The 18,268-nt window shown below is 34.2% G+C and overlaps 3 protein-coding genes across 5 annotated transcripts; 1 reads left to right on the top strand and 2 right to left on the bottom strand.

Annotated features, from left to right (window-relative positions):
- Window positions 1-248: 248 nt before the first annotated feature.
- LOC120084863 lies at window positions 249-3,558 on the bottom strand. The gene is made up of 3 exons (XM_039040677.1): window positions 1,885-3,558; window positions 887-1,665; window positions 249-677 (listed from the first exon to the last, which is right to left on the bottom strand). The coding sequence occupies exons 1-3, from the start codon at window positions 2,789-2,791 to the stop codon at window positions 249-251; spliced, it is 2,115 nt and encodes a 704-aa protein (XP_038896605.1). The 5' UTR covers window positions 2,792-3,558.
- Window positions 3,559-4,601: 1,043 nt separating this feature from the next.
- On the top strand, window positions 4,602-14,000 carry LOC120086263. 3 transcript variants are annotated; one of them, XR_005484170.1, is made up of 10 exons: window positions 4,603-4,800; window positions 4,894-5,076; window positions 5,227-5,419; window positions 6,339-6,425; window positions 6,586-6,972; window positions 8,637-8,778; window positions 9,138-9,879; window positions 10,843-10,969; window positions 11,054-11,174; window positions 13,515-14,000. XR_005484170.1 is itself a non-coding variant. In XM_039042811.1 (7 exons), the coding sequence occupies exons 2-7, from the start codon at window positions 5,006-5,008 to the stop codon at window positions 9,782-9,784; spliced, it is 1,524 nt and encodes a 507-aa protein (XP_038898739.1). In that variant the 5' UTR covers window positions 4,602-4,800; window positions 4,894-5,005; the 3' UTR covers window positions 9,785-10,028. The 3 variants fall into 3 exon arrangements, 2 of the variants coding, with proteins under 2 accessions (XP_038898739.1, XP_038898738.1); XM_039042811.1 differs by lacking the exons at window positions 10,843-10,969; window positions 11,054-11,174; window positions 13,515-14,000 and having other exon boundaries at window positions 4,602-4,800; window positions 9,141-10,028; XM_039042810.1 differs by lacking the exons at window positions 10,843-10,969; window positions 11,054-11,174; window positions 13,515-14,000 and having other exon boundaries at window positions 4,604-4,800; window positions 9,138-10,028.
- On the bottom strand, window positions 9,979-13,527 carry LOC120086262 (protein NETWORKED 2A). The gene is made up of 2 exons (XM_039042808.1): window positions 13,404-13,527; window positions 9,979-13,070 (listed from the first exon to the last, which is right to left on the bottom strand). Exons 1-2 carry the CDS (start codon window positions 13,495-13,497, stop codon window positions 10,255-10,257), a joined length of 2,910 nt encoding a protein of 969 aa, XP_038898736.1. The 5' UTR covers window positions 13,498-13,527; the 3' UTR covers window positions 9,979-10,254.
- Window positions 14,001-18,268: the final 4,268 nt, after the last annotated feature.

Raw genomic sequence — 18,268 nt, 5'->3', positions numbered from 1 at the left:
ATAAATGATAGACACTGATAGAAATCTATCAATATATATCAATGTTTGTATAAATGGCTATATCACATGTTTCAGTCTTGAAAAGAAATATAAACAAAAAAATTCAAGAATTTTATTCATATAAAGATAGTGTTCCATTCAATTATAAACTCAATAATAGAACCAATAAATGGCAAAAATAACTTTTATAAATTCTAATATCAATCTATTTGGCAATACAAGGAAAAAAATGAACTATAATGATTACATCATTGACTAATTAGGTGAAGTTTGCAAGTCCTAGAATTGTGACCTTTAGAATGACAACGACTACATCTTAATGAACTACTTTTAGCTTCACCTACAGATGGAATCCTTTGTTTTTTAGGTCTTCTTGCTGAGTGTTTAAAAATAGGAGGTAATGCTCTAATACCATCATCTAAAACCCTCCAATTTGAATGGACTCCAACAGGTCGAACACAACCCATATATGTCCATGACAACGCACTTGAGTAATAATAATTAGATATATAGGAATAAATATCCATGTTAAGCAACCGAAGAACAACAAGCACATGAGAGCATGGAATTTCTTCAAAATCCCATACTTGAAGACTACAAGATTCAAAATTAAGCTTTACTAGGAATTGTTTATCACCATCCATTACTGAGTATTCAACGATTTCAATAGGATGAATCTAATAAATAAAAATGGGAAAAGAAATCAACATATTGCAAACATACCAAACATACCAAATATACAAATAAATAAAATGTTATAGAAATCTATCAAGGTTAGGATGATAGACTTCTATCATGGTCTATCAGTGATAGACAGTGATAGAAATCTATCACTGCCTATCACACTGAATATCATTCTCCTATCAATTTTATAAAGAACACTTACCATGAAACTTCGTGATTGTTCATGTTGATTGTGTAATATATTCTCTGCCCAAGGAGTCAAAATTGTTGTCATTGACAAACTAGCTTTCCTTCGATCATGAAACCATTTTTGCAATAAACATCTAATTGCATCGAGTAAACTTGCAACTGGTAAGTTCCTATTCTCTTTCAAAACAAAATTTACACATTCTGAAGGGTTTGTTGTCATCATTTCATATCTTCTTCTTTGAGAATATGCACGAGACCACTTCTTAAGTCCTACATTAATAAGGTAACTTCGAATATTTGGAGAAATTGACTCTATAGATCTCATATTAAACTCGAAGTCATCAATAGTATAAGATTTAGCACAACTAAAGTAAAACTGATCAATCAAAGGATCCTTGAACAACTTCAAATTTCGCAGAACATGTTGAATGCACATATAGTACTCAACATTGTTAAACACACTTAAGACATCCTTTGGAATGCTCAAATGTCGATAAGAGACAATGACTAAATGTTCTCTATCCCCTAAACTAGTTTGTATATGTTCGAAAAACCATTTCCATGATACATCATTCTCAGAATCTACAATAGCAAACGCAAGGGGAAAAATATTATTGTTACCATCTAATGTGGAAGCTGATAGTAGAGTACCGCCAAACTTATACTTCAAAAATGTGCCATCAACGGATATGGTAGGTAAAGAGTACCTCCACCCCTCAATAGATGCACCAATAACCATGAAACATAATTTAAAATGTCCATTTTCATCAATCTTTAAAGCAGTGTGCGTTCCTAAAAAATAAATGAAAACAATTATATTAGTCACAATGGTAACAAATCAATCATTGTCTATCATTGGTAGATCAGTAATAGATGGTTATCACAGTCCATCAACGATAGACAATGATGCACAACTATCATTGATAGACAGTGATAAATGACTATTACAGTCCATCTACAATACACAGTGATATAAAATTTATAAGAAGAATACTTCATTTGAAATAATACCTGGATTCATTTCTTTCAACCTTTGAAAAAACTGTGGAATCAAGCTATATGATTTAGCTGCATCACCATTTAATGATCTTAATATATGTTCTTTTACCCTCCAAGCTTTTTGATAACTAATATTAACACCAAGCTTAGTACGAGCCTTATAAACAATATCTCTAGGAAGGGAATGATCAGTAGAGATAAACCTAAAATCCTCTTTCAAGTAGTCCCCAATTACAGATGAAGAAGCTTGCCTATGACAACTTTGAGTTGTATTCATTAAACAATTATGGTCGGAAATATACTTTCTAAGCATCCACAACTCACTCTTCTTGTACCAAGATGCCCGAACATACCATTGACAGCCTTCTTGCAAACATTTCAACTCAAACGACTTTGAATTTGACCGCGTAGTCCTAAATTGAAAATTCTTATTCACTGCTATTACATCAAAACACTTACACAGTATTTCTTTACTTCCAAATACATCTTTTTCCTTCAAATCGCCATTAAAACCAACATTTTGTATAACTTGATCATTTGAGGAACAAGAAGAAGAACCTAAACATAGCAATCTATCACCACCTCTACCACTAATACCACTGCAAGATCCTTCTACAAAATGATGACTGACATGAGCAACTAAAGGATGCCTAGTCCCTGAATCTTTAGCCAAAAACCAATACCAACTGATATCCTTATCTTGCTTTATTTGAAATACAGATTGAATATTAGTTTGACCAAAATCTAACAATCCTGATAAATCTATTGAAACATCCAACTGAATTTCATCCAATATCAAACTAACTAAACCATTGAAGTCTATCAAATCATCAACAAAAACTCCAACAACACTATACTCATAAGAATTATAATGAGTACATTGTCCACCATAAAAAACGACTACAGGAATATTAACCATAGTATCAATTTACTGCAATAAAAGGAAAAGAAGATTGTATAAGAAAAATGTTAATATGTATATAGCTCTATCACTGTCTATCAGTGATAGACAATGATAGAGCTCAATCACAGTATATCAAATACGGTTTATCACTAGTAATAGAGCTCAATCACTATTATAGAGAGTGATAGAGTTCTATCACTTTCTATCAGTGATAGATAATGATAGAACTATATCATTGTCTATCACGGATAGAAAGTGATAAAACTTTATCACTTTGTATAACTTATAGACAATGATATATGTGTATCATTATCTATCAGTGGTAGAGAAATGTTCACATCCATACATAGTCACAACAAAAACTATCTATCTGTAGGAAGAAGCCATAGATGGACGATTCTACATGATCGTTTAGCATGTAAGGATGCATCGAGTATCCAATACCGCACGATCGTCTAGCAAGCCAGCACCTACACGATCATGCAGCCAACGCCACACGATCATGTAAAAAACTCTACATGATCATGTTGTAAACTCTACATATCGCATAACAAAAATTATCCAATCGTTTAACTTTGTAAAATTTAAAGAAAGCCTTAATATGTATATAGCTCTATCACTATCTATCAGTTATGGACAATGATAGAGCTCAATCATAGTATATCAAGCACGATATATCACTAGTGATAGAGCTCAATCACTGTTATAGAGAATGATAGAGTTCTATCACTTTCTATCAGTGATAGACAGTGATAGAACTATATCATTGTCTATCACTGATAGAAAATGATAAAACTCTATCACTTTGTATAACTTATAGACAGTGATATATGTGTATCATTGTCTATCAGGAACTATCTATCTATCTGCGAATTTGATTAGCACGATCGTTTAGCATGCAAAAATCATCTATATGCGAATTCGATTAGCACGATCGTTTAGCACGCAAGGATGCATCAAGTATCCAATACCGCATAATTGTCTAGTAAGCGAGCGCCTACGCGATCATGCAGCCAATGCTACACGATCGTGTAAAAAACTCTACACAATCGTGTAGCATTAGCTATACGATTGTGTAGTAAACTCTACATGATCGCATAACAAAAGCTATCCGATCGTTTAACTTTGTAAAATTTAAAGAAAGCCTTAAAACGAGAATTCCATCTCGAATCATCCATCAACAATTCATCTACAAACATTTATCACATAAGCGCAATATAGATAAAAAAAACTCACCAGTATTGTAAACGAATTCGATGAAGAAACGTACAGTTACAAACACAAAAAATAGAAGAAAAAAATCGTACCGTGGTCGAGGAAGAATTTCGATGAAGAAGATCAACGAGGAAGAAGATCACGACGTTCGACGAGGAAGAAAGAAAAACAGCATTCAGCGAGGAAGAAGATCAATGCGTTCGACGAGGAAGAAAGAAGAACAGAGTTCAGCGAGCGCAGCAAATCAAATTTGAAGAAAAGGAAAATTGGCGAGAAGGAAAATCATGGTGTGAATAAGGAGAGTAGGAAAATCAATATGGTGTTTGTAATTTGAGAATGACGAGGAGGAAAATCACGGCATCGACGAGGAAGTAGAGTTTATCAAGCGAACACAGCAAATGAAAATTCAAAAAAAGGAAAATCAGCGAGGAAGAAGAGTATTTTTGGACATTTTAAAAGAAGGAAAACTGGAATTTGTTTTTACTATAAAGTGTAAATATTATTGTTTTTTTTTTATTTATAAGAATTCCCTTAATATGAACTATTTTTTTTTTTCCATTTTTTTTTTTAGATTGGAATCTTTGAAATTTACCTCGAGGCAAAAAGATTCAGTCACTTAGCCTTACTTCTGTGCTTGCGTGTCTATAATTGAGCATTGCACCCCCACCACCGTCGCCGAAAAGTCCGGATTTCTTTCGCAACCGCAAAGGCAAACGCTTAACATTCGTTTTCCGATTTCGTCTTCAAACAATTTCCGAGAACCGATTTCAGTTTCATCGGCGACGGTCACCGTCACCGGCCCTGTACCTGTAAGTTTCTCTTTTCTCCATCTTTCTTTCTGTTCAGTACTTCACTCTTTGGTTGTGGTTCCATAAGTTTCTCTGTCGTTCACGTATTTGCAGGGTTTAGGGTTTTGGCTGACCTCGGATTAGAGGATTTTGCTCCTTTTTGTTTCTAAAAAGGCTTCTCTTGTTCTCGCTGCTTTTCTTATGCGATTGCATTACGGGCTTTATAATGATTGAGAGGAAAGAGTATATAAGGACAGGGACAATTAGTATGGAAGATTGTTCCACTCTATTGGAAAGGTATTAGGCCTTTCTATTTCCTGCCACATACTCGATGTCATGGAATTTGACGATTTTTCCTTTTTTGTTTGTGGTTAACTGTTACTGCTAAGTTTTTGTTGGTCACGTATTTGGGTGCTATTTAATAAGAGTTTTTGGCTTGTGGGACAGATATTCAGTAAGGACGATATTTACTTTGCTTCGGGAGGTGGCTCAGGTTTCGGGAGTGAGAATTGATTGGCACACATTAGTGAAGAACACGTCCACTGGGATTTCTAATGTTCGGGAGTATCAGTTGTTATGGCGGCATTTGGCTTATCGTCACACATTTCTGGAGAACATGGATTCTGTTACTGATCCACTGGTCAGTTTAGCAGTTTTCTGTTGATTACAAGACAATACCTTTACCTTATTCTTGAACACAAAAATTGTGAGCTTAAGGAAATTTCATAAATAATGGGGTTGGGAGGAATAGTAGGATCTCTGAGGGCTGGAAGATCTTTGGAGGAGGTGTGGGAGGTGGTGAGGTTTAATGCCTCCTTATAGACTTCTGCGACTTGAATTTTATTGTAATTATCATTCTCTAGGACTGGTGCTTTCCTATAGGCTGTGTGTGTGTGTGTTATTTTTTATTTAATTTTCATAAATTCTTTGTACATTCTTTCATTTTTTTCCCATGAAAGCTTGGTTTCTTATTTAAGAAAATGTGAGCTTAAGAAAGTATGAGAAATAAATCTAAACTAGAAGTATGAGAAAGATTTTGAAATGAATATGATTGATTTTGTTGTTGTTGTTGTTGTTGGTTTCTTTTTTTTTTTTTTTTTTTTTTTTTTCCGGATGTTCACTGGAGACAGAAGAAAAGGATGATTTTACCAATATAGCCTTTTCTATCATAATTTTGGATATGAAATATATAACTGAATGGGAAACTCTGAAGTTCGGACTATTCTAGTCTGGATTTTTTAAAATTAAAAAATGCCTTAAAATCCAGCGGAAATAAATATACCATTATATGAGAAGATTTTTGTGCTGTTAAGTTTTCAGGCATAGGTCATGTATTGACTCTGTAATTGTATTTTAGAAAAAGCATTTTGAACCAGACTTTTGACATTTGAAAGTGTCTTTCTGTTTGTTGAAACCACTGGAGTCCACAACTAACTGAATTAACTTTTATTTTTTGGAAGAGAACTAGTTGAGTTTCATGGCATGTGCTTACAATTTTGATTAAATGAGTTTAAATTTGCACAGAGGGGATGCTCATAATTTAAAAGTTTGATTTACAGGATTATGATAGTGACCTAGATTTTGAAATAGAACCTTTTCCATCTGTCAGCAGTGAGTCCTCGAATGAAGCTGCAGCATGTGTGAAGGTCAGTTCATTTGTTCAAACAGTTTTTTCCTTCTAGCTATGTGGTTTCAAACTTTAATGTTGTCAACATTCAAGACAAAATTTTCCGGACAATGAAAATCTGTTCGTAGTTCTTGGTTTAGCTAGACTTCACATTTAGTTTCAAATCAATGTCTTGGCAGGTACTGATTGCTAATGGTATACCAAGTGAGTCAGATGTTCCAAGTAGTTCTGCAGTTGAGGCCCCATTGACTATAGGCATATCCAATAGTCAATCATCCACATACAATCTTGAAAATTATCAATCTGCTTGTTTGATGCAAGGGATGTCTGTTACGATTCCACTTTCCCTTCAGAGACAGCCTATTCCAATGCCATCAGCAACTGAAGTACTTGATGTGAATGGAGCAGCTGCTGCTAATGCAGCTTCTCGGAAAAGAAGAAAACCTTGGTCAAAGGCAGAGGATTTGGAATTGATGGCTGCTGTGGAGAAGTGTGGTGAAGGAAATTGGGCGAATATCTTGAAAGGAGACTTCAAGGGGGATAGAACTGCTTCACAACTATCTCAGGTGTTCTTTCATACTTTCTTTTCGATTCTATTCTCCACTCCACCATTCCTTTAAGTTAATAAATTATCCTATATTATATCAATTTCACTAGTACATTCCTTATTTTGATCTTGTGTGGTTGTTTTTTTTAAGAGAAAAACTTGCATGGATGTTGGAGAGATATTTGTTGCAATATCAAAAATTTAATTTGCAGATGTAACAAAGAATATTTTATACTTCTACTGGAACCTTTAAGTTTGCAGTTTCAGAAGATGGATAGTTCCTTACTTTCTACTTGGATAGACAATCACTTCATCCTGTAGTTATGTTCAAAACTTGCAAGCTGTTCTGGGAAGAATCTATGTTTTTGTACAACCTAGCTATACACCGTTCATTCTCTTTAACGTTTCTACATTTCAAAGGTTGTGGTCTTTTGAAGAATGATCCTTGTATTCTAATTTCCTTTCTGGGAAATCATTATCAACTATTTGCATCAGGTGTTGAAATTATCTCTTGGATTGCCCGCACTAGATTTTAACGTCCAGCTGTATTTTCTCTGTATATAAAATATAATCATTTATTGAGTGTGGAGTTTATCCATGTCTTTTCTTCTGAATTTGTCTGAGCTCAATCAGCATATTATTCAGATACCCTTCAAGAGCAAAACTAATAATTTGTTATGGCTTTATTCATATCCTTTGTCAACTACATATGAACAAGGTTTTAAACATCAAAGAGATGAGCCTCAGATTTTTCCTGTTGGCTTGGTTTTTTTTTTTTTTTTTTTGGGTATGTCTTTGTATTATTTCATTTTTTCTCAACGAAAGCGGTCATTTTTTTTAAAGAAGAAAAAGATGAACCTCAAAATGTTTACTACTATACCACATCTGATGTAGAGAGAGGAAAAATTAGGTTAATCTTGGGTAAATCCTAGATTAATCCTTTTGTACTATCCCTTTTATGTATTACTTCCCGTATAAATAGGGAGTCCCTTCTCATTTAATGGATATAATCCTCACTTTAACAAAGATTTAATTAGATTCTTGGAGAATTTCTCCTTTTTCCCTTGGGATACCCCACCGTGGCACTGTTCATTGTTGTGAGGCCATCACGTATGGGATTAAAGGATTAAAATATCGATGTTGATATTGATATTGATATTGAGATTTCAATTTTACGGATATATTGATATTATATCAATATTGCAGGTATTTTTATAAAGAAATATATAAAAATTATTAAAATTAATAATTGGGTTGTTTTATTTTCAAAATTTAGTTGTCGATCTTATTATTAGTATTCAAATTCGTATTGGAGATTAATAGATGACTATTTGGTATGTTTTATGTGTATTTATAAAAGATATCGGAGGTATCAATTAATCCATAATATTGAAGTTGGACCCTCCAATTTATGGATGTATCAACATATCAACGAATTTTTCAATCCTTGATGGGATTTCACAATTTTCCTGGATCAAATCCTGACAACTGCGTGTCTCGTCACCTATCTAAATCTTTATGATGTCCTAAGCATGTAGATTCTTACGTCCTCGAATAAAATCTATTATATAGGATGTATAACCTTCAGTTCTAAGCATGCAGATTCTTTTTCAAACTCTAAAATCTTATTTATAATTGGATATTCTTCCCCTTTTTTTCTATTAATTTATTTTCATTCTGTAGAGGTGGTCCGTTATTAGGAAGCGACGTGGTAATTTGAATGTGGGAGCTAGCACCTCAAGTACTACTCAGAAAGCTCAGATTGATGCTGCACACCGTGCATTGTCCTTTGCCCTTGATTTGCCGGTGAATAACTCAAAAACAGGTTGTTCTATCGACCTCAATCATTATCTTGTAATGTTTGAATAACTTTTAGTTATTTATTATCAGCTTTTTAAATTTTATTTTTTGGATCATTCTGTTGAAAAGTAACTTACCCTTCCATTCAAAGTAAATATAGATTCGAAAAGATTGATGGCGGGACTGAATAAAACAGGCTGATTTTTCAACTTCTGAAGCTTTCAATGGCTGTTTGTAAATAAAGAAGTCACGAATAGATTAGTTGACATGATCGTGTGATAGCTCGAGTTTTAGGTGGATCATCACGTATGTTGTTGCACTTATCTCAGTAGTTTTTGTTGCTTCCATTTCTGCAATTTGAAATTTTTCTTTATTTACTTGCAGCAGCAAATTCAAACATAAACAGTAGCGTTGTTTCTTCTGCAAGTGGTGCCGAAGCTTCGGTTCAAATGCAGAATCAGTCTCCACAGATTTCCATGCCTTCAAGGCCGCTACTGGTAGAGCCTTTACCTTCATCAGTGAAATCTGGAATCATCACTTCCAAGAATTCATTGATGATGAAGTCTACTCACAATTCTGATTCTATAGTTAGAGCAACTGCAGTAGCTGCAGGGGCTCGGATTGTTTCTCCATCTGATGCTGCATCTCTGTTGAAAGCCGCACAGATGAAAAATGCCATCCACATAAAGTCCAAATGTTCACCAATGCACTTGGATGCACGCCCCAGTGTACATTATATTTCCACAGGAAAAACACCAACTCCAGGCTCAAACTTTGTGGTTGGTAAATCTACTATGCTAGGCAATAACTCAGTGAAAGCTGTCTCACCAAAAGTTCAGCACAATCGTTCTACTGCCATTTCGACAAACCCACCATCAGACCGAGTAAGCCCAACAACTGAGTCTCCATTGAAGCAAAAGGTTAACAGTTCAGAAGAACGCAAAATTTCCGAGCTAATCATTACTGCAAAAGAGGAGTTTCGAGAAACAGCAAGGCAAATGATGTCAAGATTAGGGGCTGATCGAACATAAAAGGAAGCAAGAACAAATCTATACCATATAATCAAAATCATGGGGGCCATAGCACAAATAATAAACAGCCGAGCTCAACAAGCCCGGCAAAGCAGGTGAATGTACAGAAACATCAGTAGGTGTAACTAGTGAATGATACAGCAACAAAGAATTCCAGGTTTTCTTACTAGAGAATGAACATTGTCCACCTTTTATTTTTTTCCCTAAGAAATAGTATAGTGTGCATATATAGTGCCATTTGTTTTCCCTTGCATTCTTTTATTTATGAATTCTGTTGTTATTTGTGGCGTGGGGTCAATGCAAACGCCCGATGACAATACTAAAATTTGGAAGCTCATATTCTTCAACAAGAAAAGGAAAAATTTATAGCTACTGTTTATCTGTAATTGAAGGTATAAATTCATTCTTGAAATTAATGGATTTTATTCCTTACATTACATTGGCGAAATTACACCCTAAAAAAAAGCTCATCACTGAGGTAGGGGCCCTTTAGCTAGATCACTATATTGTTTCTGTAGTTGTGGACTTGCACATGAAAAGAGTGATGGCTTTTGCCTCTTTAACTTCACCCCGAACAAGAAAGACCGTAAAGGAATTCGTGTTCGGCTTAACGATTTCGATTGTTGTATGCTTTTGCCTGCTGAAATACCAAATTCTTGATCAAGTTTCTCCAAAGCCTTCTCAATTTGGACTTGTAGTACTCTTACCCGGCCCTGACCGACTTGTAACTCATCAGCTATCTTCCTATTTTCTTGTTTCATGTTGAGTACTTCACCTTGAAACTTTGCAGCTTGATAATCACTCAGCTCTGTCTTTTCTTCATCTGAACCCTCATCTATGATTCTTGATATTTCACTTTGTATGTCACATAAGGATGAGAATCTATTGCATAGTTCATCTTTTAATACTGCACTATGTTCCAACCAAAGTGATAATTCGGTTTGTATCTCTCTCAAGTGTGTATATATTGGCCGAGCATCGGATTCCATTGCTTGTTGATGTTTCACACTTCCTTCTTGCTGCTTGTTTTCTCTCAACTTCTGCAGCTCTGATTGCAGATCATGGATTGAAGTCTGGAATTTTTGAATCTGGTGGACTGCCGTGCTAAACCGCAACCAAAACTCGAGATTCATCTCTAGTTGGCCATCAATATGGGAGCGGAATCTTTCTTCTGTAGGTGACATGGTAATGAACTTATCACCCCCAATCGATTTCTTGTTTACATCCTCTTTCTTCGCCAAACTTCTTGAATTTCTCATTGATTTGTAGCTTTCTTCTGTGGGCTCAATACCCCGCTCGCCATAAGAATCGAAAATCGAAACTTGATCTATATATGGAGTAGAGGATTCAGAGTACAAATAGCTAGGAGCCTCATGAATGCTTTCTTGAGGTAGCTCTTGGTCCACATCTCTCGCATTCGTGTCTTCATCTGTTTCGCCATTATTTACTAATGATTTTATAACGTCATCTTTAGAGGAAATAGCGTCTTTCAGTTCTTTAACTTGCATTGCTAATTCAAAGATGCTATCACGGTTCTTTTGTTCAACTTCACTTAACTTGTTTCTTACGTCTTTATAGTCTCTTAGAACTGAAGTATACTCCTCCAGTAGAATCTTTTCTCTATCTTCTATTCCTTTCAAGAACAACTGTCTCAAGGTAGGATGTTTTTCTTCCTCCTGAGATTCATTTGCCTCCAAATCAAGAAGAGTATTTTCTGTTTGAAGTTGTGGTCTCTCATCGTTTAACTCGTGTCCTGATTCTATTACCTTTTCCACTGCAAGACCAAGGTTCTTATTATTGCCTGGAATGGACTCTTTCTGTTCCTCATCTATAAAAAAATCACCGAGTTTCAAAGTTCCTACTTTCCTTCCATCAAATTCTGAATTTGTTGAAAATGTTGATGTTTTCACATCGGGATCGACCATCATCACATCTCGTGAGAAGTCACAAGTTTCAACATCATCCATTTTCATGGTCTGCAATTGATCAGATAAGTGATCGAGATTAGTACTTGCTTCAATGAACTGTGTTTGAAGGGTGTTATTTTGACTTTGTGCATTCTGATTTAGATTTTTCACTCTGGCGAGTTCAGCCTCCAATTCCTTTATCTTCTTCTTCATGTTTTCTGAACTTTCCACAAGAATTTCCTTGTCTTCTTCCAACTGTTGGACGTTCGCTTGAAGCATGTCTGTTTCTGATTTTAGTCGTCTTACCAGAGATGTTTGAGAAGAAACTGCAGCTTCTAGTGTCACAATTTTATTTACAAGTTCATCAATTTTCTCAGCCAACTCAGAAATGGTGAATGAGCTGTTCGAATCCATTTCCAGGTGTTCTCTGATCTTCTGGTCAAGGAGTTCTATATCGTGTTTGTCTTCTGCCGTGCAAGCAACCAGTTGATCTGAGATTTTCAATCCTGGTTCAATGCCTTGATCCTCATGAAAATCAGTGGACTCGTGATTGTCTGTCGGGTTTGGAAGAAACTTACATTTGAGGCTCTCAAACTTTTTATCCACTTTCTTGATTCTGTCGTTCTCTAGTCTTGTTTCTTCAACTGTTTTCTCCTGTTCCTCTTGCAACTTGGTCAGAGTTTCTCGACAAGAGTTTAGAGCAGTTGCTGCCATTATAGTTCGAGCTTCATTATCTTCAATAATAGTGCCAATGCCGAACTCGTCTTGCAAGTTGCTGACTCTTTTTTGCATCTTTGTGATACTGTTTTCCATATCCCAATATTTCTCACACTCACGCTCATACAAGCTCTTCACAAATTCCATTTCGGTCTGTCGAGCCAGAATTTCTTTTTGTAGCATATCAATCTCTTCTAGGGCTTCGGTTTTACTAAGCCCTGATTTTGGAGTTAAAGCAGCTCTACTTGTGGGAGTGCTTGCATTTCTCTTTAGTTGTGCCTTTTTTCTTATCATGGAAGGGCTTCTAAAACCCCTCTCAGGGAACTTTGGAACTTCTGGGATTCCTAGTTTTGGTGAGCCATCCAATTCACTTGAAAATTCGTGAGGACTTTTGGTCGGAAAAAAATCAACTTCACAGTCATCATCATCAATTGTGTAATGAACTCGTTCAGGAAAGATCGAAGCTATTGTCCGATTTGCACCTTGGAACTCTTTCGATAGGTGATCATATCTCTCTGCTAGAGCTCGATATGCTCGGAAAGACTCTTCTACATGTTCTACAAGTTCAGGCCTCTTTCTATAATACATTTCAGCCCTCTTTGCAAAAGAATCCCCATCGCCTTCAATGATTCTCATCATGTTATCAACCTTTTCCTCCATGTCTGCAATTCCACGAGGATTTGCATTTAAGCACAAATATCATTTTAAAACACTCTCAGCTAATGATTATTTTACAATAAACCAATAATTTGCGCTGGAAAAAAAAAAACAATCAATCAATCAAATATAGGTCATTCTATTCCATTCGAATGCAATTGAATCCGTACACCAAAAGTTTTACATACACACTACAGATTGGAATTCCTAAAACTACATTGTACATAACATAACCTTCAAACTCGAATCAATATTTATAGTGTAAAACTAGATCAAGGAAATCCTAATATATAAGCTTGAATCAAGAATTCAGAGGCAAAAACCAAATGCAAACGTACCGTGGAGGTTCTGTTCGAGCCATTTTGATTGTTTCGTTCTGATATGACTGGCCCACCACCATGAATATGCATTACTAGCAGCTCTTTGCAACATCTCTTTCTCTTCTATAGAATCGAAAGAGATCCAAAATCCATCCGAGGAGGAAGAAGAAGGCAAAAAAATAAAACGTTCGTTGATAAAGAAGAAGCGAAACGAAAATGAGAATATGAGAAGATCACAGGTGACAGCAGCAACGGAGGAGAAGAGTGGATTACAAATCTCAGAAAAGAAAAAAAAAAGAAAAAAGAAAAAAACACCCTAATTGTTGAAGATGAAGAAGATGATGAAGCGAAAGGGCGCCAGCAAGCAATGGAAGATGAGATTGAGAATATTGAGAGAGATCACAGGCAGCCTATAGTCATGGATGAGAGGATACAGCGGCTTGTTTATAGCTGTTGGCAATGGAAGACCGAGACCTTCTATTTAGTTCCACGTGGCATTTCCGGGCTGGCAACCTTTTCTTGCATGACTCTCCATTCTGTTATCTATTTTTTATGTCTTGTAATTAATTTAAAACTGATCTTGCACTAAATTAATTCATTAAACTTATTATCTAATTCGTTACTTCTTCCCTGTTCTCTCATTCTTGATCTATTTCAGTTGTGTGTGTGTGTTTTTATCAAGCCATATCTTTCAGTTCTCTTTGTTGAAACACTTTTTATCATCATTATTTTTTTGCTAAATCACAAATTTAGTCACTTATATCGTACATGGTTTTATATATAATGATCTTTTTGGTACATGTCTTATGTTTTTTTAAGAAAACAAATGCACGTCTAAGGAAAATAAAATAAAATAATATATGTATCCGATTTATTGATTACGCTAATGTAATATTAATGAAAACTGAATATGTAATAACAATAGTACAGAAAATTTTCTTCAAAATAGATCAGCACATTGTACAATAAATGTGATACATTTTTTTATATATATAGAATATAGAGTATGTTGGACATTCACTTTATTTTATCCAGATATTTACTTTCAGTTAGGTTGCCTATTTTCTAGTACATTTTTGGACATTTTTATATAAAATATACAGCGTGTCTTTTTTCTATTATTAGTTTCTGTCTCATAAATGAAACTTGATTCTACTAATTAATTACCTTTTCTTGCTTCAAACTACAAACCGTTTCAGCTATTGCTTTTAAGAAGTTATTTTAGTTGTCTTTTTTGCAACATTTTTGTTAATCTGTTATAATGAATAATTTTAGTAACTTATATGGTGAAATAGCTAGAGATGTCCACTATTTTCACGATGACGGAGTTCCAAATGGGATGGAGATTCCCCGTTTAGACGAAGAATGTGGGAGCCCGAAAGCTAAATGGGACAAGGACTGGGAATGCATCCCTGTTCCACGGGAATCCAATCCCCACGAATTTCCGTGGAGAACTCCTATCCCGATTCTCGTGGAGAATTTGACAAAGATAAAGAATGAAACAGGAGTGAGAAAGTCATCTCCGGCTCTACCCTACCCCACTCCATGTACATCTCTAGAAATAGTTTATATATGAATGCTTGGATTGGTGCTTATCCCTAAACCCTTTTTAAAAATAAATAATTATTGAGTTGAGATTCCGTATACTTATGATAGTTAAATATTATCATTGTATATTTATGAAATGTTTTCTTTGAGTACACAAAGAAAGAATCTAAATATTTTTTATCGAAAGGTTGGCCAATCATTTTTTTTATCTCTTACATTTTGTTTTTAATTAACATATGGATTATAAATTAATTACAATGAATAAAGTTTGATAATAATTAAGTGTATAGCAACATTTTTAAGGAGTTGCAAATATAGCAGAATCTATAAATGTTAGACGCTATCGCTAATAGACTCCTATAAATTATATCGTTGATAGACTCTTATTAATTATATATATATAAATATTTATAATCGCTTATAAATGATTATATTATTTGTATATATTTAGTTTAGTGCTTCTTTTTATATTATTTAAATAATAATCTTCAATATTGATAACTGAATGATTTTTTTTTAAGAAAAATAACTGAATGATGTTGGGTATGAGTTTATTCTTTATTTCCACCTCACAACTTGTTAATGTCAAATAATAATAATAAAAATATTATATAATCTATATAGTAAAAGTTTTAACGCACTTCTTAAATAATAGAATATACTGCACATGTCACTTTATTGTTACGTTAGACACCCTATGCGGTTATTAATTAATTCGCCATTGTTACGTCATAATGGTAAATCATATATATTTCGGTGTAATACTTCTCTATCCAACCTAGACTCAAAAAAAAAAAAGAAAAAGAAAAAAACAAATATAGCAATTAGATCCAAAATATTAGTAAATATAACATAATTTAGATCCAATTTTCACAATCTATCGATGATAGACTACATCGTTAATAGGAGTTTATCAATGATGAAGTCTATCATTGATAGATTTTGTTATATTTTTAATTATTTAAAAATATTATTATACATTTAATTATTAATCTTAAAAATGTTATCAATTATAATTATCGAAAATAAATATAAAATAAGGTGGGCTTTTTGGACCTCAAGCTCGAATGGGTTTAGACTTAATCCATCGGGCCTAAGATTATTAATTGGGATGACAACATAGAAGGCTCTAATAAAGGGTTGTCCAATTTTTTTATTATTTACAAAAATATCTTAGTAAACTTCTTATTGTCACAAATATTAGGGTCCAGTTACATTTTCATCCCCAAAACCATTTTCAAAAAAGAGACTAAAAGGTCCAATTACGTTTCTCTCTCCTCATCCATATTAAGAAATGTGTTTCCCAATAAAGGACAAAAAATATCTCCAAAATTTAAAATCTGGGATCTTCTCCATCTTCACTCCTCTACAACCATGTCATTTTCATCACAGACCGTCGACTGATTGGCGGTGTCTTCTTGGAGAGAGACAGAGAGACTTGGCTGACAGTGGACGCGCGATGACTGGTGCGGTGGGTGGTCAGATGGCGACAGACGGAGATGGGTGATGCCGGCAAGAACTTCACGAAGAAGAAGAGATGAAGATGGAGAGGGTTATTGTGCATGTAGGTCAATGAACTTTTTTCCTAATTTATTTATTTCGATATATACGGTGATATATGTACTTTTCTGTTTTGTTGGAGCTTTTATAGGAATTTTGGTATACACAATGATGTATTATTAGTTTATTTGATATAAATGAGGCAGGAAAGAATTTTGTTTTTTTTTTTTTATTTTTTTATTTTTTATTTAGACTTCATGTTTTATGATATATATACTTATATATATGTTTTACGTTGAACATTGAGTACATTTCTAATTTATATAATGTGGTAGATATCTTTGTTTATTTTAAAATGGAATTTATGATAATATATNTATAGGGATATAAATTAAATTTATGATATGTACTGTGATTTATGTTGAATATTGAGTTAATCTGTGATTCATATTTTGTGGTATATTTCATATATTGGTTTATAATGTGTTTTATGTTGAACAATTAGTCAATCTGCAATTTATATACTGTATCATATTTCATATATTTGTTAGAATATTTTTTAGTACCTAACACAATGTTGTAAGGTATATTTAAAAATAACCATGAATCCGCCAGAAGGATGAATAAGCCGTTGCTGTGAAAATGAAAATGTTTAGACATGAAAATGGAAAAGAAAATCATATTAATTGTAAATGGGGAGAAAATCATAATGTTCTAAGGTATATTTAAAAATAATTATGAATCCGCCAGAAAAATGGATAAACTCGCACACATGGTCTGCAAAAGCAGAAATGAAGAATTAAAGAGCGGTAGCTGAAAGATTGGAGAAGATGATGTTGGATTTAAAGGGTTTGGAATACCTCGAAGTGGAAGCAATTGACTGTCGTTGTGTCCCGTTTTCGTTTTACAGAATATGAAATATAGAGTGATGGAAACTTTGATAAACAAAACTAATTAAGCATGCATTCTCTACAATGAATTATGGAGAGGAGGAAGGGATTGAGGGGCTAACCCTTGAAGAACCAAAACCTTCACGTATCCTCTCCACAACCAAGAACGATCACAAACTATCTTCTTCTCTCAAACTCGAACGTTGGAAGGAGAGCAACCCAAAACAGTAAATGATGCTCCAATTGAACACCACTACAAGGAGTCTGAGTTAATCTCAAGGATGAATCAATTAAGAGGAGTGGGCTTCCATTGATTAATTTTGGTTAGGAAGGGAAAGATTTCTTTGAGAGAAAAAACAGAGAATTCTTGTAGAGAGATCACAAAAGATGAAGATGACGCAGTTCAAGATGCATCCCCACAATATGAATTTTCACGTTTTTATGAGAGAGGGGGACAAAGGTAAATATGATTTACTTGTTCTAGAAACTTGTTTAGTGGAAAATGACCATGATGCCTGGGTACTTGATTCAGGGGCCACTAATCACATTTGTTCTTTTTTATAGGGAATTAGTTCCTTCCAGCAGCTCGAAGAGGGTGAAATGACGCTCAAGATCGAAATGGGAGACATCATTTCAGCTCGTGTAGAGGGAGCTGCTAAGCTGTTTTTTGGAACTAGATTTTTGTTTTTAGAAAACTTATACATTGTTTCCAAAATGAGGAGGAACCTTGTTTCTATTTCCTTTTTAATTGAACAATCATACTCTATTTCTTTTTAGTTCAAATGTAGCTTTCATTATGAAAAATGTGTGATTATTTGTTCAGCTAAACTAGAAGACAATTTATATGTGTTAAGACCAACTGAATCAAAAACACTTTTGAATCATGAGATGTTTAAAACTACTAATACTCAAACAAAAAAGCAAAAAATTCCTCCAAGTAACAAT

Source organism: Benincasa hispida, chromosome 9 (assembly GCF_009727055.1).
Source record: "Benincasa hispida cultivar B227 chromosome 9, ASM972705v1, whole genome shotgun sequence".
NCBI classification, from domain to species: Eukaryota; Viridiplantae; Streptophyta; class Magnoliopsida; order Cucurbitales; family Cucurbitaceae; genus Benincasa; species Benincasa hispida.
Note: the sequence above shows the minus strand (reverse complement) of the source record. Positions and strands in the feature narration are given on the sequence as shown.